The 23505-nt window shown below is 49.6% G+C and overlaps 1 protein-coding gene across 1 annotated transcript in view; it reads left to right on the top strand.

The window, feature by feature from the left end:
* Positions 1 to 363: 363 nt before the first annotated feature.
* LOC310825843 (cadherin-related family member 5-like) overlaps positions 364 to 23505 on the top strand; it is a gene marked incomplete at its 5' end in the record, with an annotated part of 46805 nt that continues 23663 nt past the window's right edge. The window contains 8 exons of the mRNA XM_083699665.1: positions 364 to 427; positions 6697 to 6911; positions 9597 to 9656; positions 11289 to 11381; positions 13788 to 13874; positions 15667 to 15777; positions 21146 to 21316; positions 23033 to 23123. Of these exons, the coding sequence (XP_083555791.1) occupies positions 364 to 427; positions 6697 to 6911; positions 9597 to 9656; positions 11289 to 11381; positions 13788 to 13874; positions 15667 to 15777; positions 21146 to 21316; positions 23033 to 23123 (892 nt within the window). The remainder of the gene's footprint in view (positions 428 to 6696; positions 6912 to 9596; positions 9657 to 11288; positions 11382 to 13787; positions 13875 to 15666; positions 15778 to 21145; positions 21317 to 23032; positions 23124 to 23505) is intronic.

Here is a 23505-nt window from a genome sequence, read left to right as displayed (position 1 = left end):
CCCTGCCTATCTGCCTGACAGGGAAAAAAGCACTGTATTAAAGAAATGTCACTTGCAAAAATGTGAATATTCGTCTGCAAAAAAAAAGAAGAGTTTATATTGGTAGAAAATTGCACTAAAAAGATGCTGAGTTTTCGTGAGGATGTTTTGTATATGTTTCTTAAAAAATTGCAAATGGATGTGGACCTCATTTGAAGTTTGGGGGAAGTGAAATTATCCGATTGGATTCCCTTGATCTGTATTCAGTTCAACCCTCGGTCATGATGCTTTCTCCCGTTCCAGGAAACCTGCTTGCGGCTGCCTGCCCTGCCCTGCAGTCCTGCATGTGAGAACCGCTTATCCCGGGTCGCCTGGCTGCAAAATATGCCTCCTTTGACATGCGGAGTCCTCTTCCTCGCCATCGACATGTCCTTCCGGCTCATCACAGGTGAGTCCAGGAACCGGGAAGGGCAGAGAGGTGCCATCGCAGGCAGGTAGGCCGTCTGTGTGCTGGCCCCGGGGGTAACCTGAGAAATAAGGTCCAGGACCGGTCCAGAATCCAAAGGTTCCACTAGGATTCAGTCCAACCGGGCCAAGACAGGAAACCAGGCAAGTACAGGTGCAGGATCTGGCATATAGCACTGTTGCTCCCGCAACCTGGGGCGGGGTCCGACAGTGTGCTGGTCCCGGGGGGAAGGTACCGTTACCGTAGTCAGAGCTCACAAGATGAGAGGTGAGGTCCGAAACAGGGAGCCGGGCGGGGAACAGGAACGCTGGAAGGTCAGAAGCAGGAGGCCGGGCAGGGAACAGGAACACTGGAATGTCCGAAGCTGGGAGCCGGGCGGGAACAGGAACGCTGGAAGGTCAGGAGCAGGAGGCTGAGCAGGGAACAGGTACACTGGAAGGTCTGAAGCCAACAACGACGTTGCTCCCGCAACCTGGGACTGGGCTGACTGACCTTTATCTTCTTCTAAGGCCAGGGGCGGTCCCGGCCCCCAGGAGCCCCGCCTCCTCTGGCCTTAAGGCGAGCACTCCTCCTGGGAGCAACCAGTTCCCTTCACCTCTCTGCCCTAAGCCTCTGCAGTTCAGGAGAGGCTGAAGGGTTACTGGGCCCTGGAGGAGGCTCACCTGTAGACACTGAGTCCTCAAGCACCTCTGGGGCCAGAATGGTTTCACCTGGTGCCTGCTCCTGAGGATCTGACACAGGTGCAGGCTCCTCAGAATCTAGGCCTTGCCCCAGTTCAGCCGGCCCTGGAGGCGGGGACTCCTGTGCAGGCTGGGATTCCTCTGGTTCAGCCTCTGAATCGGAATCCCAGGCCATCACAGACAGCCTTTTATCTCTGTCGGGGTAACGGCCAGTCCTGATCCCCCGGGGACTCACCTCCCTGTCTCGCCCGAAGGCGAGCACTCCTCCTGCGAGTACTCAGGTCTCTCCTTCTCTCAGACGTCTCTGCAGCTCGGGAGACGTCGGTGGGTTACTAGATCCAGGGGCCGCCTCAGCCTCCCCTGACCCAACTGGTAGTGGAGCAGCTGTAAGTGATGGCCCAGCTGGAGGCAACGAGGGAATCCCCGCTTCTGGAGCCAGGGCAGGTTCAGGCCCCTGACTCGGCCCAGCTGGTGCTTGTTGCAGGGGAACCGGTGCAGACTGGGACTCTTCAGAATCAGGCCCCAGACTCGGTTCAGATGCCGCCTGAGGCAAAGGTTCCGGTGTGGCCTGAGACTCCTCTGGTTCCGAGTCCAAGCCCGAGTCCTAGGCCATCACAGTCTGGCCTCGGAGGTACCATGGAGAAAAGGTGACCTTCTTGGGATCCAGGTGGTCTTTTTGGCATAGCACTCTCGAGCTGCATAAGAGGCTTTTGAGGCCAAAAGCAGCTCTTTGGATTGGGTCCAGAAACAGATTGGCAGCCAGTGGAGTCGGACCTGAACTGTCAGGGGTTGGAGTGACAGAAAATGGTGGGGACCGCCCATCCCTCTTCCCTAGAAGATCAGGACAATATAGATTAAGAACGGTGGTTTGTAGAAGGGCACAGTTCAGAGGCTGCAGAGGGGAGAAGCTGGGAAATATTGGAGGAGGAATAGCAGAAAGAAGAAGAAGAAAAAGAAGCAGCAGCAGCAGCAACAGCAACAGCGGGGGGGGGGGGAGAAAGCTGTCAGACTCAGTGTCTCTAGAAAGCATTCCTGCTCCCCCTTCACCCAGGATCAGGCATGCCGTGAGAGTAGGAGAAGAGAAAGCTCAGAGGCAGAAGGCACAGATCAGCCAGCACAGGGGTGACGTAGAATGGGGATGATGTAATTTCGTTGTCCCCGAGAGAGGGCAATGACAATAAAGATATTATTATTATATTATTATGGGGGGGGGGGGGAGTTTACTTGGCGCAATAGTCATTATCTCCAATATCAAAAAAACTAAGCTCATGGCCACTGGGCCCATCACCTCCTGGAAAATAGAAGGGGAAGAAATGGAGGCAGTGAGAGATTTTACTTTCTTGGGCTCCATGATCACCGCAGATGGCGACAGCAGTCACAAAATTAAAATACACTTGCTTCTTGGGAGAAAAGCAATGACAAATCTAAACAGCATCTTAAAAAGCAGAGACATCACTTTGCCAACAAAGGTCCGTATAGTTCAAGCTATGGTTTTCCCAGTAGTGATGTATGGAAGTGAGAGGTGGACCATAAAGAAGGCTGATTGCCGAAGAATGGATGCTTTTGAATTGTGGTGCTGGAGGAGACTCTTGAGAGTCCCATGGACTGCAAGAAGATCAAACCTAACCATTCAGAAGGAAATCAGCCCTGAGTGCTCACTGGAAGGACAGATCCTGAAGCTGAGGCTCCAAGACTTTGGCCACCTCATGAGAAGAGAAGACTCCCTGGAAAAGACCCTGATGTTGGGAAAGATGGAGGACACAAGAAGAAGGGGGCGACAGAGGACGAGATGGTTGGACAGTGTTCTCGAAGCTACCAGCATGAGTTTGACCAAACTGCAGGAGGCAGTGGAAGACAGGAGTGCCTGGCGTGCTCTGGTCCAGGGGGTCACGAAGTGTCAAACACGACTAAACGACTAAACAACAACAACTTCACTCAGCTGTCAAGCCGAAAGGATACCTTTATGCATAATATTTGTAACATTTAACAACTTTAAAGATGTGCCCCCCCCCGTAACTTCCGTAACACTACCTAAAAGAAGGGCGGTTGGGAACAAGACCATTAAGTCCGGAGTCTGAAACGATCTAACTCCACCACTGGGTACCAGATGGATTTTGTTCGGGGGTGAAACTTGTTAATGAGTCCAGAAATCTTAGTGCACGCAGGAAGGAAGAGCTTGTGGCTCAAGCTGCTTTGGATAAGGGGTTTAAAGCACACTACGAATTTATAAGGCTCCCCCAGTCCTCCTCAGGTTCTCCCAGCTGCCAGACCTTTCCATTTGTGTTGCAAAACAGAAAGCTCTGGACAAGAACCAGCAGCAAATCAGCTAATAATAAGTTGATCCATGGCCATTAGATGTACCTTTGTGGACAATGTAAAAAGTTCATTATCCTGGAAGAATTGTTACCCTGTTGCTACGTTTGGAACGCCTATCATTGCATTTGCAGGATACTGACTGGGAAAAGGCGTTTTGCCTCCATCTCAATGATCTTTGATAGTGACGCACCACTCCTATATTCCTGTCCATGGAACAGTTATTTGATTCCTATTATTTGTGACATATTACCGTATTTTTCGCTCCATAAGACGCACCAGACCACAAGACGCACCTAGTTTTGGGAGGAGGAAAACAAGAACAAAATATTCTGAACCTCAGAAGCCAGAACAGCAAGAGGGATGGCTGCGCAGTGAAAGCAGCAATCCCTCTTGCTGTTCTGGTTCTGTGATAGCTGCGCAGCTCACATTCGCTCCATAAGACGCATACACATTTCCCCTTACTTTTTAGGAGGGAAAAAGTGAGTCTTATAGAGCAAAAAATACGGTATATGTCTTCTGTTTATGAATTTTCAAACAACAGTAAAGGTAAAGGGACCCCTGACCATTAGGTCCAGTCGTGACTGACTCTGGGGTTGCGGTGCTCATTTCGCTTTACTGGCCGAGGGAGCCGGCGTACAGCTTCCGGGTCATGTGGCCAGCAGGACTAAGCCGCTTCTGGCTTTATGATAAAGTAAGGATATGTGTGAAGGGCCACCAGGTGGCGTGTTGGAAGATGGCCGACAATAACATCTCTCTGACCCACACGAGGTAATTCAGGGGCTGCTATGGGAAGTAGGCAGCCTCCCCTTTCCCCCAGGAGGTGGGGGACCCTGTCCTGCCAGTGGTGTTCATAATGCACCCCCTGATCTGAGAGATGGGGGTGCCGAACACTTGGCACGAGCCCTCAGTGAAGTCAGCTCTTCCTGACGCCGATTCCAATTAGCGCGTGCTGGTTGCTTCAGCTCAGAATTATAATTGGAAACATACAATTGGAAATGAGGCTGAAGCACATATATCAAGTAAAGCTTGACAATAGGGCTGCTGAATAATGGATCTCTGTGACCCAGAGCGACGGATGGATAAGTAAATCTTTTGATGTGTCACCACCAAGAGACTGTATGTTTGGAACGAAGGGGTGGTGGAGGAAAACCCCTTTTTTTTCTTTTATATGATGTGATAAAAATAACCCTCCATCCCAGAAAGAAACAAGATCGTCACGTTTTTTAAGAATCATAAGCAGGATTTTAAGAACTGTGTGGGGATGGATTACAACAGGAGAGAAGATTGATGAACGGTGAGGAATTTTAATGACGCAGTTAAAAAATGGCGTCTCGCCAAGACAGGCTTGCTGGAGAAAGAAGGACAGGGGAGGAGAATCAGGACTGTTGGAAAGAGAAGGAGTGTTGGAATTGAAAGTTTGACCTGACAGAGCCCCCTGATCTATTTGATTTATTTGGCTAGCCTGGAAAAATAAAGGGCAGACCGAAGATTAATTTTGTTTACGGAGGTGTCGAACAGAGGCTGTCCCGGAGTGATATAGCTTTTGAAGAGTACAAAACCCACACAGAGATGCCAGCTTTCAGTCTGCTTGTGAGAATCATCAGAGATCGCAGAGAAAGGAATATACGACTACAACAAGATGAGAAAGAAAGTAATAAAGGACTATCCGGATCGAACTGGATAGAACTGATTATTTAATGCAGTAAAATGAGTGATGTCTGGACTTATCCGGAATTTTGGACTTGTGCGGAGCTTGATATATGGGTACCTTCAAAAATTTAAAATTTGGCTGTATAATTCAGAACTAATGTGATTTGAATAATGTGATGTGATTGGCCTGTTAATAATTTTTTTTTTAAAAAAAAGATAAAGTAAGGATATGTACAATTTTGCAACATGCAGAAAACAATTTATGTAAAGAAATCAGGCAGGGGAGTCCTTGGTGGGGGGGGGATAATGTAATTGATTAAGAGGATTGATAAATTGTTATGTTGAAATTGGTTAATAAAAATATTTAGAAAAAGAAACAAAAGATTAAGACAAGATAAAGGAGGGGACATACAAAATAAGAATTTGCATTATTATACAACTGTTCATTGAATTTCTAAATAAAAGACTTCCAATTCTTCTCATTGTACTTGTATTCTCATTGTACTTGTATTGTTATTTACGTTTCACACGCAGCCTATCACCCTAATTTGTTTCCGTGTACTCCAACAAATTCACATTTGCACATTGCATTTTACAAGGATCGGTTGAATTCCGCAAGGAGATTGTTATGTGCACAATATGTTTTTAGGTAATCTTTGTTGCAGGAATTTATGTCTAGGTTGAGGGGGGGTTGCTCCTCCAGCAGATATCATGCACATGCAGCCCACCACCAAAATCAGCACCATCACTTTTGTGACTTTTGTGATTTGTCCCCACAAAACACTTCATCACAGTTGCTGCCTGTCTATTCAAAGGGCCTCTGCTGCAGAATACCAAATGTAACAATTCACTGATAAATGTCTCTATGTACTGACTCACTGGGTAAACTTCATAAATTCCTATAGACATGTGAGCTCAGCTCCTCAGCAGCCCCTCTGCCTGAGTGATGATCCCTGGCATCCTGATACCTGAGTGCCAGACAGGTAGCCATTCCAGAAATAACAAACCCAGATGAAGACAAAAGGGTGTGATTTACTTGGCTGGGAAACAGGGAAATGTAAATATCTCTTTTGTTCCACTTGATGGGTGTTTGGTGGAGGCAAGGAGAACCATGGGGCAGGGTCCAGGATACTCAGATTACGGCCACCAGACCTCCCTTTTCATGATGTAACCATGATGTATTAGAGGTGTATTTGGGGGGGGGGGCTGTAACATGGGGATGAGCAGCTAATAAAAGTTTGGTTTCTCTTTTGTTTGGGGCTTCCGTCTTGTTCCACCTGGTGGCAGGTGGGAGTCCTGTCACGAAAGTCTTCAATCAAGACCAAGCCTACTGGCTGCTGTTTTGCTCTGGTATTCCTGGCTGGTGTCCTTGTTTTTTGTCCAAGGGAGCCCTCAGATTTCTCCGTTAACATCCTTGAATATTTTCCATTCTTTGTATTACTTTCTGGTTTGGGAGCTCTTTCACTTTCCCCATCATCTTTGCCAGTTCGAGGTATTCAGTCGTGAGAGTCTGCCATTCTGTTATTGTGGGTGGTGTTTAATTTTCGTTCCTGTGAAATTCTCAGCAGTGTCTGACCTGTCCCTTTCCCACTCCGGGACTTCCAGCGGTTGCTGACCAGTGCAGCGGGGGAAGCAACATCTTCACTGAGATCCCGGAGAACAGCCCCTACGGCACCTTGGTCTGCCGGTTAATGGTGTCCGGCGATCCTGAGGGCGACTCCGTCCAGCTGACCTTGGGCGGGATCGATGCCGATTGGTTCTACTTGGACGGCAAGGCTGTGCGGCTGAATGTCTCTGAGGAAAAGGTGTTGGACCGAGAGGTGAGTGTTGCTCCCGTGCAGTGCCGGATTTATGTATAAGCTAAGATGTATAAATTAAGCTGCTGTGGGTTAAACCACAAAGCCTAGGGCTTGCCAATCAGAAGGTCAGCGGTTCAAATCCCCGCAACGGGGTGAGCTCCCATTGCTCAGTCCCAGCTCCTGCCAACCTAGCAGTTCGAAAGCACGTCAAAGTGCAAGTAGATAAATAGGTACCACTCCAGCGGGAAGGTAAACGGCATTTCCGTGCGCTGCTCTGCTTCGCCAGAAGCAGCTTAGTCATGTTGGCCACATGACCCAGAAGCTGTACGCCGGCTCCCTCAGCCAATAAAGCGAGATGAGCGCTGCAACCCCAGACCTATAGCTTAGAACTCCACTCTCTTGTGGGCCCCGCAAAAAAAAAGAAGGAAAAAAACACCTGGATGTACATTTCCAAAATATAAGATAAAAATATATATAAAGTAAAACCTACATACAGCAACAGTGTTTCGTGTTGTGTAGGCTCCTATTATGTAAGTCAGGCATAGGCAACCTTTAGCCCTCCAGTTGTTTTGGCCTACAACTCCCATGATCCCTAGCTAACAGGACCAGTGGTTAGGGATGAGGGAACTGTAGTCCCAAAATATCTGGAGGGCTGAAGGTTGCCTACGCCTGCTCACCTGCTCCCTAAAATATCACTGGTTTGCTCTTTTCTATATATAGGGTGCCTACATTCTGCATGGACTGGTTGCACGGCAACATGTGCAAATGGCTTGAGATACCTATTGGGTCCATCAATTACCATATAGCATATATTCAACACAAAAAACAGTGACTATTTGTTGTTGGCAAAGGACAGCTGGACATAGAAAGGGCCCGATGACCTTCAGTAGCTTAGGGCCTCATCAAACCGAAATCCGGTGCTGCTCCAGTCTTGCTACCTGCAAGGACAAGACTTCTTTCGGTGACCCCTGTTTTTGCTCGTATGACACTAGAGAGACTTAGAACACCACAGCGAGCGATGCCAACAGACATTGGCACACTTAGGGATCTGCAGAGTTTGCGCATCATGCATAACAGACCTCAGCAACTCAGCATTTTGGCTAATCTACTTTATTTATAAACACACCAGGAGCCCTGCAACATGGCTCCCTCTCTCTCTAGCATCAGACAGCAAAGAGAGAGAACAAAGGACATTGTCCCACTTCAAGGACCACAGTAACACAAACATCCTGTCTCCGTGCCTTCCCACTCTGTGGAGTCGAAACATACACCGTCATGTGAAAGACAGCAATCCCATGACTGCAATCACGGAGCAGGAATTCTAACATCTCCATGGACAGCTGTGGGTCCAAAATGACACCCAGGCTGCGCACCTGGTCCTTCAGGGGCACAGTTACCCCATTCAGGACAAGGGAGTCCCTCACACCTGCCCAACCCTTGTCCCCCCAAAACAGTACTTCTGTCTTGTCAGGATTCAACCTCAATCTGTTAGCCACCGTCCATCCTCCCATGTTTCTAGCAGGTGCCGAAAAGAATACAGTGAAGGCGTCTTGCCTGATATCAATAGGCAGGGAGTTCCCAAGGGTAACTGCTGCCACACTAAACGATCAAGTTCTTATAAATCATAGAATCATAGACTTGGAAGGGACCCCAAGGGTTTCGGGGGGTTGGGCTAGATGACCCTCAGGGTCTATTCCCAACAGTTCTATGATTCTATGATTCATCCTATATTTGTGCCTCGGATTTTCCCCCTGCCTAAGCGCAGTACCATCTGTTTGTCCCTAAAGGTAAAGGGACCCCTGACCATTAGGTCCAGTCGTAGCCGACTCCGGGGTTGCGGCGCTCATCTCGCTTTACTGGCCGAGGGAGCTGGCGTACAGCTTCCGGGTCATGCGGCCAGCAGGACTAAGCCGCTTCTGGCGAACCAGAGCAGCGCACGGAAACGCTGTTTACCTTCCCGCCGGAGTGGTACCTATTTATCTACTTGCACTTTGACGTGCTTTTGAACTGCTAGGTTGGCAGGAGAAGGGACCGAGCAACGGGAGCTCACCTCGTCACAGGGATTCGAACCGCCGACCTTCTGATGGGCAAGCCCTAGGTTCAGTGGTTTAGACCACAGTGCCACCCGCGTCCCTACTGAGATCCATTTAGTTACTTCTGGCCCTCTTCTCCAGTCTTTAAGGCCATCCTAAATCCCGAATCTGTCTTCTGCGGCCTTAGCTTCCCCTCCCAGTTTGATACCACCTGCAAATATGATGAGCATCTTCTCAATTCCTTTTATCCAAGCCGTTTATAAAATTGGCGTACTACACCGGGTCCTGGAGAGAGTCCTGCAGCGCCCCTCTTATCCTCTCTCCACCCCCAGAATGATGAGGAACCATTGGTGAGCATAATTATCATCATCATCATCATCATTTATTATTTATACCCCGCCCATCTGGCTGGGTTTCCCCAGCCACTCTGGGCTGCTTCCAGCCAACTATTAAAAACAATACAGCGTCAGACATTAAAAACTTCTGCCTTCAGTTGTCTTTTAAAAGTAAAATGGTTGTTTATTGCCTTGACATCTGCTGGGAGGGCGTTCCACACGGCAGGTGTTACTAATAATGATTAAAAAAAAAAGCAATTCTGCATTTGCAAAACTGAGGAAAGAGATGCATGAATGATGTCAGGGTGACGCTCTCCCTTTCTCTCTCTCTCTTCCAGGCGTTGGAAACTCCTGTTCTGATGGTCTCCTTCACATGCGCGGAAGACGGCTTCTCGCCGGTACAAAACATTGCATTTTATTATTTTATTATTTTATTTATTAGGCATTCCTACGTCCTGGGCAGGATTTTAAAACTCCCCCTTTCAAGCTCAATTTCCTTTCGCACCTCCTTCCTTGTCTCCTGCTTAGCATGGCTCTGGCTGCTGCTTACAAAGTGCTTTACGGCCCTGGTTTTGCTGACCACGCGCACACCAGCCCTGCAAGGCATGCCACAAATGTTTCCAAGGGGAATTCGAGCAAGGAGAGCCCTTTGTAATCCTGGAGGGCCACTTTCCTTTCCAAGCCACCTCCTGAGGACCACGGGCTGCCATGGGCGGGGCAAAAGGCAAAAGGGGTGGGGCCACAAATGCAAATTTTACCTTTATAGGGCTTCTACACAAACTCGCACTCGCACCCGGGTGAAGGCTGAATCCTGTCCCCGACACAAACGTCCCTCTCAAAGAACTGCTGTCTTCATCATCATCATCATCATCATCATCATCATTATTATTATTTTCCCTAAAACTCTGTACTTTATTTCTCTTTCACACTGACAGCTAATCAAACACATTCCATCGTAACAATGTGTAAAATTCAATCTTCAAAATCAGTTGTTGTTGTTTTTTTAAAAAAATTACAATGTATATTCATGAGGTGTCCACAGAATGGTTTCATAATATATATATTTTTTTATTATGAACTTCTCACAATCCTTCAAAATTAATCCAAGACTATACATGGCTCACTCTCCTTTGTAAATTATTAGTATTAATATTTCCTGTTGTGAGAGCCTAGGGCTCCTGAAAACAATACGATTAAAATCTGAGGGTGATGGAGATACGTTTAAACCATACCCCTTGAAATGGCCGAGAACCTTGGGAACTGTAGTTTGTTAAGGATGCTGAGAGTTGTTAGAAGACACCTGTTTCACTCACAGAACTACAGTTCCCAGAATTCCCTGGGAAGAAGGATTGGGTGTTAAGCCTCTCTGGGGGCTGTAGCCCTGGGAGGGCCACCTCAGCAAACTACAGTTCCCAAGATTCTTTTGGGGAGCCTTTGTATCCTGAGCAAACTACAGTTCCCAAGATTCTTTGGGGGGCTTTGTATCCTCAGCAAACTACAGTTCCCAAGATTCTTTGGGGGAGCCTTTGTATCCTCAGCAAACTACAGTTCCCAAGATTCTTTTGGGGGGGCTTTGTATCCTCAGCAAACTACAGTTCCCGAGATTCTTTTGGGGGAGCCTTTGTATCCTCAGCAAACTACAGTTCCCAAGATTCTTTTGGGGGAGCCTTTGTATCCTCAGCAAACTACAGTTCCCAAGATTCTTTTGGGGGGAGCCGTGACTGCCCAAAGTAGTGTCGTAGAGCTTTAAATGCATGGTGTGGATGCAGGCAGTCGTCTCCTGTAGCTCTGGCGCCCTGTGACACTTCTCCCATGGGAGCCTTGCTGTAAAGTGTAGCACAAAATCGTAAATCGAGATCCAGAATCATCGGGGGATCCGCTGTGGTGTTGCTGTCAGTGATCCCTGTCTTCAAACTCCAAGGCGCAGGCCTCTCCCCGCCCCTATTCCTCCCAGCAAAGGGAACTATAGTTTTCCGGGGCAGGCAGCTCTCGAGGGAAGCCCCTCACAACACCCTCTTCTTTCCTGGCAGGCTGAGTACAGGATCATCGTCCAGGTGATGAACGAGAACGACAACAAGCCGCGGTTCCAGGAGGACACCATTTTGACGCAGAACATCAGCGAGGTGAGCGCCTGGCGCCCGGCCAGGACTGGAGGGACTGAAGATACCGGGCTCTTTTCCAGAACAGGGGACTCGAGAGGGGAAATACCAAGCTTAAGGAAATACCTTAAGGTCCATGAATAACCATAGTTTAGAGGTCCCGGGCCCTAAGGAAGTCAGACTATCCTCCACCAGGGCCAGGGCCTTCTCAGTGGTGGCTCCGCCCTGGTGGAATGTTCTGTCCCAGGAGACCAGGGCCCTGCAGGATTTAGCCTGTAAGACAGAGCTGTTCCGCCCGGCTTTCAATTTGAACTTAGCCTGATCTTTTATTCCCCTTCCTTCCCTCCCCTTTTTATGAAGATTACCCGCTCTGGGATCCCACAACTAATTCTCCCCTGGTCTCCTCGCTGGCCCAAATAGGACTAATTTAGCCAGCTAGCCCTGGTGATCATCTAATGTTTACTGGATGGATTTCCCTCCTAAATTGATTTTTGAAATCTGAATTTATTGTTATTCATGTTTTATATTCTTTTTTGCTGCTGTTTTTTGTTGCATCAATTAAGTGGTTTAAATTTGTTGTCAGCCGCCCTGAGCCCGGTTTTCTGAACTGGGAAGGGCAGGGTATAAATAAAAAATTATTATTATTATTATTATTATTATTATTATTATTATTATTATTATTATCTTCCTCCAAGAATAAGATTTGGTTCTCTGCACACCTCCAGCCATTTTATCTTCCCAACAGGCCTGCAAGGCAGGTTAAACTGAGCGATATTAGTGACTGGCCTGAGGTCAGGCTGCTGGATATAGGGGGCAGAAAGAGCTTCACCCCACTCAATATTTTGAGGCAGGGGGCTCAGGCCCTTCACCCAATATTGAGGGGGCCATCATCCCCCTTAACCCCTGGGCAAGCACAGGTGTGCCGGGTAAAGGCGAGCGGCTTAGAGAGTGATTTTCGCCCTCTGCGGCCCCCGCCGTGATTGCCAGAGCATCCTGGCAGGCATGGCCTGACCAGGGGTGGGGGTGGGGCAAAGAAAGCATCGTGCTTGTGACATCATCAATGTGCAACAGTCGCCCCAGCACATGTTGGGTGCAACTTGGCACACCCGCCTGATGTCACCCAGTAAATCTTTGATACATAGCTGTCAACCGTCCCTTATTTGGCGGGAAAGTCCCTTATCCCAGTGCCGTGTCCCGCTGCTGTCCCTTATTGATGATGTCCCTTAAATTTCCCTGGTTTCAAAGGAAGCAGCTCCTCTCCCTCCCTCCCTGCCGGCCAGGGAGGAGGGAGGCTCCAACTGGGTTGCTTGGCTGCGTTGCTCACCCAATAAGGAGTCTAAGAACGACTGGGGGGTGGAGCTTGCATGCCTTGTGCTGATCAAATCGGCCGCGTTGCCTGGGGACTCGCTTTTGCTCAGCGCTTCCCAGCGGAGAGGTGACAGTGGTTTTCCTTGCTGCATCCCCTTTGCCGGGTTGCTGCGCTGTGGGAACCACCGCTTGAGGCTTCGTTTGGCTGCTGGCTGGGCTTTCTGCCTTTGGCTCGGAGGGGCTCAGAAGTCAAACATACCTGTGCTCTGAAAATCCCTTATTTTGGCTGCTGATCCCTTATTTCCGAGGCTGCTGGTCCCTTATTTTCAAATCTGTAAGCTGACAGCTATGCTTTGATAGCGGCATGAGGATTTGAACTCGGGTCTCCCTGGTCCTCAGTGCATGACTTAACTGCTAAACTGCGGTGGAAAAGGCTAGTCCTGAGAAACCTGATGTTCTGCCAAAAGAGAGTGTTTCCCGTTCCTTCTCACGGCGGGCAGATGAGACGTTACTGGTGCCCCTGCATTTGAGGGACGAGGTTATCTAGCCAGCCACGTTGCCTGGGTACCGTATTTTTTGCTCCATAAGATGCAATTTTTTCCTCCTAAAAAGTAAGGGGAAATGTCTGTGCGTCTTATGGAGTGAATGTGCGGTCGATCACTGGCTCCCTTTCCGGCCCCTTGCCCAGGCCTCCATTGTTGAATGTTCTATGGATGGAGGCCGTTTCTTTCCCCAGCGACATGGGACTGGCTGATTAGATTATCTGTCTGGAAACTGTAGAAACGGCTCCCTTTTTCTTTCCTAAAGAAGCTGCGGGATTGTGAGTTGAACCCCATAAAAACAGGATTTTTCCCTTTGCAAAGTAAGCTCAACAATTTTGAGCTGATCCTCAAAAAAGGGGCTTTTCCCCTTTGCAAAAGAAGCTGCACAACTTTGAGCTGATCCTCAAAAAAGGAGCTTTTCTCCTTTCCTCCACTAAAAACTAGGTGCGTCTTATGGAGCGAAAAATATGGTATGTTTAATCACCATAACCCAGGAAGGATGAAAGAATTGATAAGGAGGACTCTTCTCACTAGGCCTGACTTCCCACCTAACCCTGCTCTCCCACCCTCTCGTCCCCAGCTGGCCGCCCCCCACTCCGTGATCTTCAGCACCCAGGCGGAGGACGCCGATGGCGATACCCTCATGTACGTGATCGACGGCACGTCGGTGAGTCCTCTCCCCAAGGCCACTGGGAGGAGGAAGATACACTTTTAGTTGGGCCTGGGGATTACTTTAATTTTAGTATAAATGTTCTGGATGTTGTGCAATAAGGGCAGTACAGGATTCCCTTTGGTGTACCGACCTCCCTGCTGCACCAAAGACCAGGTGTGCAGCCTGGGAGTCATTTTGGACTCACAGCTGTCCATGGAGGCGCAGGTCAATTCTGTGTCCAGGGCAGCTGTTTACCAGCTGCATCTGGTACGCAGGATGAGACCCTCCCTGCCTGCGGACTGTCTTGCCAGAGTGGTACATGCTCTGGTTTTCTCCCACTTACACTACTGCAATGCGTTCTATGTGGGGCTACCTTTGTTGACAGCTATGCTTTGAAGGTGACCAGGAAACTATAACTAATCCAGAATGTGGCAGTTAGACTGGTGACCGAGACCACATAACACCGGTCTTGAAAGACCTACATTGGCTCCCAGTATGTTTCCAAGCACAATTCAAAGTGTTGGTGCTGACCTTGAAAGCCCTAAATGGCCTTTGCCCAGTAGACCTGAAGGAGCGTCTCCACCTCCATCATCCACACTGGACACAAAGTCCAGCGCTGAGGGCCTTCTGGTGGTTCCCTCATTGTGAGAAGCCAAGTTACAGGGGACAAGGCAGAGGGCCTTCTCGGTGGTGGCTCCCTCCCTGTTGAACATCCTCCCATCAGATGTCAGGGAAATAAACAACTATCTGACTTTTAGAAGACATCGGCAGCCCACTTTAGGGAAGCTTTTATTGTTTGATGTTTTATTGTGTTTTTAATATTGAGTTGGGAGCCACCCAGAGTGGCTGGGGAAACCCAGCCAGTTGAGTGAGATATAAATAATAAATAATAAATTATTATTGTTGTTGTTGTTGTTGTTGTTGTTATGATTACTACTACTACTACTAGTAGTAGTATTATAGGCAGAGCTAGAATTTGTGCAACCCTGCAGCTTGTGCCAGGATTACGTTCCGGAGGCAAAATTGCACTCTGGGCAAACCCCCGGAAACGCCCCTATGTGACTGTCCCTATCTTAATTGGCTGTGGGAATCACAGAATTATAGACTTGGAAGGGACCCCGAGGGTCATCTAGTCCAACCCCCAGGCCAGGTCCTGCAAACCCAGGCATGGAGAAAACTTTTTAAACCCAACCACCTTCCTCAGGGAAGATTGTGTGAGATCTCACTGGGCCAGTACATGATCTCGGGCGGCCCCTTCTGGCTGCTCCCCTTTCCGTTTATGCGTCCATTTCCCCACCAACCAACCACGCAGAGCGCAACCATATCAGCAAAAAAGTTGTGGGTCTCCTTCTGTCTGCTCTGGCGCCACCTGCTGTTCAGCTCCCGACCTTCCGTCCTACCAGCACCAAACTGGTTGCCGGCAGCGGAGAGCAAAGCAAAGGCGTTGGCACCATTTTGTGCTGGAGCCTTGGCTGAGTTGGCCGGTGCCCAGCCCTCGCTCGGCCAGAACCGTGCGGCTGCAGCGCGCTTGCCCATCCCTTGCTGACCCCCTTTGTTCCATGGCAACGCCGGTGTGGGCGTGGGATTAGCTGGGGGGAACCAGGACACCTAGACCTGGCCGTGGGCGTAGATTACAGCCAATACCTCTGCGGGTGGAGGAAATGGATTTGCGGGCAAGGGGTGAGCGGGGGGGGGGGGGGGAGAAGCGCCTTGGGGAGAGGGGACCCAGAGGGATGCCGGGCTTGCCACCCTCTGTGGGCATCTGCTGTGCCAGCTGCATGGCTACCACCCCTGTTTGAACTTCCAGGCCGACGCCAAATATTTTCGGATCGACCTGCCCAACAGTGGGAGGATCGTGTTGGGCAAAGCGCTGGATTTTGAGACCAAGAGACACCTGGAGTTTGTGATCCATGCCGTGGTGAGGAGGGGAGTGGGAGATTGGGGGTGGCGTGGGGGGCACCCACAAGGGCCGAATCCTCTCTTCGCTGTTGCCCCTCGCTGCTCCCACACACCAGGATGCCAGCCAGTGCCTGTCTTCTCAGCACCTCGTAAGAACATGAGAACAACCTGCCGGGTGAGGCCATTGGCAACCTGTCTCACAGAGGCCAACCGGATGCCTTTGGGGAGCAGAATTCGAACACATTACTCTTATTCTTATTAATATCCCACCCCAAGGCCCCAGGCTGGCTCACAAGATTTTGAACTGTGAGCCAGGTCAAACTGGTTAAAATGTTAAGACCAGTTTAAAATAACAGTTACAGAAATAAAATGGGTTCTAAAAACATATACAGTCATACCTCGGGTTACAGACACTTCAGGTTACATACGCTTCAGGTTACATACTCCGCTAATCCAGAAATAGTGCTTTAGGTTAAGAACTTTGCTTCAGGATGAGAACAGAAATCATGCGACGACAGCATGGCGGCAGCAGGAGGCCCCATTAGCTAAAGTGGTGCTTCAGGTTAAGAACAGTTTCAGGTTAAGAACGGACCTCCAGAACGAATTATGTACTTAACCCGAGGTACCACTGTACAGTCATACAGACACTTCAGGTTGCGTTTTTTCATGTTACGGACCGCCGAAACCCGGAAGTACCGGAACTGGTTACTTCCAGGTTTCGGCGGTCGCGCATGCGCAGAAGCGCTAAATCACGCTTTGCGCATGTGCAGAAGTACCGAATCACAACCCACGCATGCACAGATGTGACGGTGTGGGTTGCGAACGTGCATCCCGCATGGATCATGTTTGCAACCCGAGCGTCCACTGTACCTGAAGGGTCAAAGGCCAGGGACAAGTGTCTTCAGCATCCTCCAGAAGCTGTGCAATGAAGGTGCCAGACATGCCTCTGTGGGGAGCGAGTCTCATGGCTTAGGGGCCACCACAGAAAAGGACCTTTCTCCCAGGCTACCATCCTGAGCCTCAGAGGATGGAGAAGCTCTCAAGAGGTCCCCCTCTGGGGCCTGAGTCATTTAGGGCTTTAAACACGAGCACCTTATGAGAAAGTAAGAACGGTTTTTCTCCTGCTCTGGGATGTAGAACCTGAACCCATGGCTTCCAGTTACAAAATAGTAGATCCAGGGTAAACATCAGGAAGAACTTTCTGACGGTAAGAGCTTTTTGTAACCAAACCAACCCCTGTGTTGCAAAGAGAATGTCAGCAATGTCTAGGCAACACAATGACCATGTAAATATGCAATAGAGAGTCTTTATAGAATTCCTTCAAACCATAACAAGGACAAAATGAAATCTTTAGTCTCAAAGTCTCTGGAAATCTTTAAATGAAGCGAGGTACCAGACTTTGTGTGATGAAAGACAAGCTGTGAAGCTTTGTGTATTCAGCAAATATGATGTCCAACACTGAACAGTGATTACGGATATAGACTACTGTTTCGTTTGTCAGCAGTGACTACATTATTACATGAGCACTGTTCCACAGCATTTGATATTTTCATTTACATACATTCATTCGAAATAAGATGGGTTTATGAAGCAATTCTATATCCTCCCACTAGGCTGACAAAGAATTCTACGAAACAGTAGTCAATATCCGGAATCTCTGTTCAGTGTTGACATCATATTTGCCGAATACACAAAGCTTCGCAGCTTGTCTTTCATCGTACAAAGCCTGGTAAAAGTAAAGGGACCTCTGACCGTTAGGTCTAGTCAAGGCCGACTCTGGGGTTGCAGCGCTCATCTCACTTTATTGGCTGAGGGAGCCGGCGTACAGCTTCCGGGTCATGTGGCCAGCATGACTAAGCCGCTTCTGGAGAACCAGAGCAGCGCACAGAAACGCCGTTTACCTTCCTGCCGGAGCAGTACCTATTTATCTACTTGCACTTTGACATGCTTTCGAACTGCTAGGTTGGCAGGAGCAGGGACCGAGCAACGGGAGCTCACCCCGTCGCGGAGATTCGAACCGCCAACCTTCTGATCGGCAAGTCCTTTGTGGTTTAACCCACAGCGCCACCCGTGTCCCACAAATCTGGTACTTCGCTTCATTTAAAGATTTCCAGAGACTTTGAGACTAAAGATTTCATTTTGGACTTGTTATGGTTTGAAGGAATTCTATAAAGATTGTCTATTGTGTACGTACATGCTCATCGTGTTGCCTAGACATTGCTGATGGTAAGAGATGTTTGGCAGTGGAATGGGCTTCCTCAGGAGGTGGTGGACTCTCCTTCCTTGGAAGTTTTTAAGCAGAGGTTGGGTGCTTATCTGTCATGGGTGCTGAGTTTCCTGCATTGCAGGGGGTTGGAATAGATGACCCCTGAGGGTCCCTTTCAACTCTCCAATTCTATGATTCCAAGACAAGCCTTCAGGATCAGGCCAGCAGCCCATCCAGTCAGAAGCAAAAGCCGGAAGAGCAACCCATGTAAATCAGACACCTATGGGGAAACTCACAAACAGGATCCAGCCGCAAGAGCCCTCTCGCCTCGTGTGGTTTCCAGCAATCGGTATTCAGAAGCATCGTGGAATTGGAGATTTGGGACCCACGAGGGTCATCCAGCCCAACCCTGTGTGATGCAGGAATGAGAGCACAGCCATTGTGAGCTCTCCAGAGCCCTCACTCGGTTCTCTTTTAATGCCGTTCATGTGGCAGTGAGTTCCACAGTCTGCGCTCCACGACGAAGGAGACTTCCTTTGGTCCGCTGCCAGGCAACCACGGGGTGGCCAGGGCAGCCTTCGCCAAGACAGCGCCCTCAAGACGCACGTGCCGTGCTGGTTGGAGATGTTGGGCGAAACATCTGGTGGGCACCAGGTTGGGGAAGACTGTCAGAAGGTTGTCTCGTCCAACTGCGGGAATCGCCGCTGAAACCTAAGCAATTGCAGAGAGCGAGGCTTTTCGGAGAGACCAGGAGGCTTTTCCTTGTGGGCAGCTATTTTCAGGCACACCCCCCCCCTCCGCCGCTCGCCGGCTCATTAACAGCCGCCTGGGCCTCCCTAAGCTGGCTAATTGGGGGTGACGTGATCCTGTCAGCTCCCCCCTTCAGGGCTAATGGCTTAAATCTCTCCCCCCTTCTTTTAATTTCTCTAAGAGGGCTAACGTCAAGCGGCAATTCGCTGCATCCAGAGCCAGCCCCCATCCCTTCGTGGCCCCAGGAATGCCAAGATGCGCCCCCCGCCATCTGTGAGGCTCACCCCCTCTTTGCCCAAATGGCGTGTGCCCCCCGGTTTCGCGCCAGCCCTTCTGCATCGCCCACACCTGCCCCACGAAGCACTTGGGCTGCTCTCCAGGTGGCAAGGTGCCCAGCGCCACCGTCCCTTGCACGAGGCCCGTCCTGCTCCCGCTCCTGCCTCTTCCTCCTTGCCCCCCCTGCTGGTTTGCTTCCAAGCCAGGTGCCCTTCAGGTGTGCCCTGGGGCAGCCACCCATGGCACGTGCCCACAGGTGCGTTATGGGCTCTGCAGCTCAACGCCAGGGCTTCCGTGTGACGTGTTCAGAGAGCATTTGCCACGATTCGTTTCCAGGAAGCTGCTTTGCTGTTCAATGAGCATTCGTTCTGATTTTGTAGAATCAGTTGGAAGGGACCCCCAGAGTCATCTAGTCCAACCCCCTTACAGTGCAGGAATTTCAGCTAAAGCATGCAGGACAGATGGCCATCCAGCCTCTGCTTAAAAACCTTCGAGGAAGGAGAGTCCACAACCTCCCAAGGGAGACCATTCCCACAGCCGAACAGCTCTTACTGTCAGAAGGTTTTTCCTGATTCTCCCCAAAGCCATGGGTTCGAGTCCTACCACTGTAAAGTCAGAAGACCTCAAAGCGGTTTACAAAAATCACATCCTGCTTTCCTTTGCTCCCATTTTGCTTTACCAGATTAGCTTTTTAAAATACAGTGGTTGTTGTTGTTTAGTCGTTTAGTCGTGTCCGACTCCTCATGACCCCCTGGACCAGAGCACACCAGGCCCTCCTGTCTTCCACTGCCTCCCGCAGTTCGGTTAAACTCATGCTGGTAGCTTCGAGAACATTATCCAACCAAAATACAGTGGTACCTCTGGATAAGTACTTAATTCGTTCTGGAGGTCAGTTCTTAACCTGAAGCACCACTTTAGCTAATGGGGTCTCCTGCTGCCGCCGCACCGCCAGAGCACAATTTCTGTTCTCATCCTGAAGCAAAGTTCTTAACCTGAGGTACTATTTCTGGGTTAGTGGAGTCCGTAACCTGAAGTGTATGTAACCTGAAGCGTATGTAACCCAAGGTACCACTGTACAGTCATACCTCGGGTTACAGATGCTTCAGGTTTTGTTTTTTGGGGTTACGGACTGCTGAAACCCGGAAGTACCAGAGCGGGTTACTTCCGGGTTTTGGACGTCATGCATGCGCAGAAGCACTGAATCGCGACCCCATGTGCGCAGACGCGCCGCTGCGGGTTTACGTACTCTGCGGGTTGCAAACGTGCATCCTGCATGGATCACGTTCACAACCCGAGCGTCCACTGTAAATATCAAATTGTAATGGGTTCGGGTCCGACCCTCCTGAGCAGGAGAAAACAAGCTTTTTCCTTTTTCCACGTAACTGCCCTTAAGATATTGGAAAACAGCTCTCATATCTCCCCATCAGTCTCTTCTTTTCCAGGCTAAACATCCCCAACTCCCTCAACTGTTCCTCATCAGGCTTAGTTTCCAGACCCTTGATCATCTTGGCTGCCCTCCTCTGCACACCTTCCAGCTTGTCAACATCATTCCTAAATTGTGGTTCTCCGAATTAGACATAGTATTCCAGGTGTGGTCTGACCAAGACAGAATAGAGCGGGACTATGACTTCCCTTGATCTGGGCATTAAACTTCTATTGATGCAGCCTAGAATAGTGTTAGCTTTTTTTTGCTGCTGCATCACACTGTTGACTCATGTCAAGCTTGTGATCCACTAAGACCCCTAGATCCCTTTACCCATGTACTGCTAGTAAGCCAGGTGTCCCCAATTCTATGGGGAAACCCAGCCAGATGGGCGGGGTACAATTAAATTATTATTATTATTATTATTATTATTATTATTATTATTATTATTATTTTGCTTTAAAAGAGGATTAGACAAATTCATGGAGAAGGAGAGGGTCATCTGTGACTACCAACCACAATAGCTCCTGCTTTGCTTCCACCAGAATCTGGAAGCCACAGGGTGGGAAGAAGGATCTTGTGTTCAGATCCTGCTGGAGGGTTTCCTGTTGAGGCATCTCGTTGGCCCCTGTGAGAACAGGATGCTGGACTGAATGGATCACTGGCCTGATCCAGCACACTCTTCTTATGTTCTCACACTGGGGTGTTTAACCTGAGCTTTCTCTGCCCCAGGAAATGAACACGAAGGAAAGGTACAATTCCTCAGCCAGGATCCATGTCAATGTGATGGACGGAGACGACCAGTACCCCCAGTTCCTGCCGTGCAACTTCCTGTCGCACGACGGGGTCGGCGTTTGTGTCAGCCCTGTCTACACCGCCAACATCACAGAAGGGGAGGTCAAGGTGAGCAGGGGCGTCTGGTGTTGGAAATGTGGTGCCTGCTGTTAAAAATGTGACGTTGTTAACAGAGAAATCTGAGGGCTCCTTTGCACAAAAAACAAGGACACCAGCCAGGAATACCAGAGCAAAAGAGCAGCCAGTAGGCTTGGTCTTTATTGAAGACTGTCGCGACAGGACTCCCACTTGCCACCAGGTGGAACAAGATGGAAGCCCCATACAAAAGAGAACCCAAACTTTTATTAGCTGCTCATCCCCATGTTACAGCCCCCCCCAAATACACCTCTAATACATCATGGTTACATCATGAAAAGGGAGGTCTGGTGGCATCCTGGACCCTGCATCCTGGACCCTGCCCCATGGTTCTCCTTGCCTCCACCAAACACCCATCAAGTGGAACAAAAGAGATATTTACATTTCCCTGTTTCCCAGCCAAGTAAATCACACCCTTTTGTCTTCATCTGGGTTTGTTATTTCTGGAATGGCTACCTGTCTGGCACTCAGGTACAGTGGTGCCTCGCAAGACGAAATTAATTCATTCCGCAAGTCTTTTCGTCTTGCGAGTTTTTCGTCTTGCGAAGCACAGTTTCCCATAGGAATGCATTGAAAATCAATCAATGCGTTCCTATGGAAACCGCCTTCAGACCAGGTCCGGGGACAGTCTGTCCCCCGACCTCTTCTGAAGGCTGGGGGGGGGGGAACAAGGGCTTTTTTCCCCACCGCCAGCCTTCAGAAGGCTGTTCTGAAGGCTGGCGATGGGAAGAAAAGCCCTTCTCCCCACCTCCCGCCCCGCAAGCTCCGGGGACAGGAGGGCTTTGCTACAGACTGCCAGCATTTTAAAAGCCCCCGGGACAGCGGAGACTTCTCTGCCGTTTCTCCGCTATCCCGACGGCTTTTGAAGGCAGGCGGGGGGGAGCAAAGACTTTCGCCCACCACCGGCCTTCAGAAGAGGTCCAGGACCTCTTCTGAAGGCCGGTGGTGGGCGAAAGTCTTTGCTCCCGATGGCCAGCATTTTAAAAGCGGTCTGGGATAGCGGGAAAGCGCAGCGCAATTCCCTGCTATCCCGGACCGCTTTTAAAATGCTGGCGGTGGGGAGCAAAGCCTTTCGGCCCCCGCCGGCCTTCCTGGATCTCTTCTGAAGGCCGAAGGGGAGCGAAAGGCTTTGCTCCCCACTGCCAGCATTTAAAAGAGGTCCCCGGAGATTTCCCTATGGGCTTTCTTCTTGCGAAGCAAGCCCATAGGGAAATTCGTCTTGCAGAACGACTCAAAAACGAAAAACTCTTTCATCTTGCGAGTTTTTCGTTTTGCGAGGCGTTCGTCTTGCGGGGCACCACTGTATCAGGATGCCAGGGATTATCACTCAAGCAGAGGGGCTGCTGAGTAGCTGAGCTCACATGTCTATATGAATTTATTAAGTTTTCCCAGTGAGCCAGTACATAGAGACATTTATCAGTGAATTCTTACATTTGGTATTGTGCAGCAGAGGCCTTTTGAATAGACAGGAAGAAACTGTGATGAAGTGTTTTGTGGGGACAAATCACAAAAGTTACAAAAGTGTGCTGGTTTTGGTAGTGGGCTGCATGTGCATGATATCTGCTGGAGGGGCAAACCCCCCCATACATAAATTCCTGCAACAATGTGCAGGGCAGAAACTCAAACCCGCTCCCCTGCCCATGCATATTTCTCTGCCTGCTTTCCCTGAAGGTTGTTTATCTCTTGCAGACAGAACCCCTCCAGTTCCTGCCTGGTCCCATCCACGCTGAGGACGGAGACCGTGACCTGAAGGCTGCCATCACCTATTCTATTCTCTCAGGTACTGGGGTGTGGAGTAAATGGGGTCCGGTACACTTCCGTGCTGCCTCACGGCTTCTCTGGACCATAGCGGAGTAGAGCACAGTGTTTGCTACTGTGTGTCAGCGTGCAGAAAACAGAGTCCGTACGCGGCTTCTTCTAATCTTTGTTGTTGATTAGTCGTTTAGTATATACCGTATATCTGCTTAAAACAGACAAGGCAGTAAAAAGCCCTTTAGCTTAAAGCAGTCAGTTCCCTAAAGGCTGTTGGAACAAGAAAAACCTTCCTCTGCCCGCAGAAGGACGGGGAGGGGAGCCAGTTGAGCTTCCAGCCAAGTCAAAGGTGTTGCGGTTAAAATGCAAAGCCCGTAACAAATTGGGACAATGAGATCACCTGACCACCC

The sequence above is a fragment of the Podarcis gaigeae genome (genome assembly GCF_964106915.1).
Source record: "Podarcis gaigeae genome assembly, chromosome: 10".
Lineage (NCBI taxonomy): Eukaryota > Metazoa > Chordata > Lepidosauria > Squamata > Lacertidae > Podarcis > Podarcis gaigeae.
This window is presented reverse-complemented; position numbering and strand designations above follow the sequence as displayed.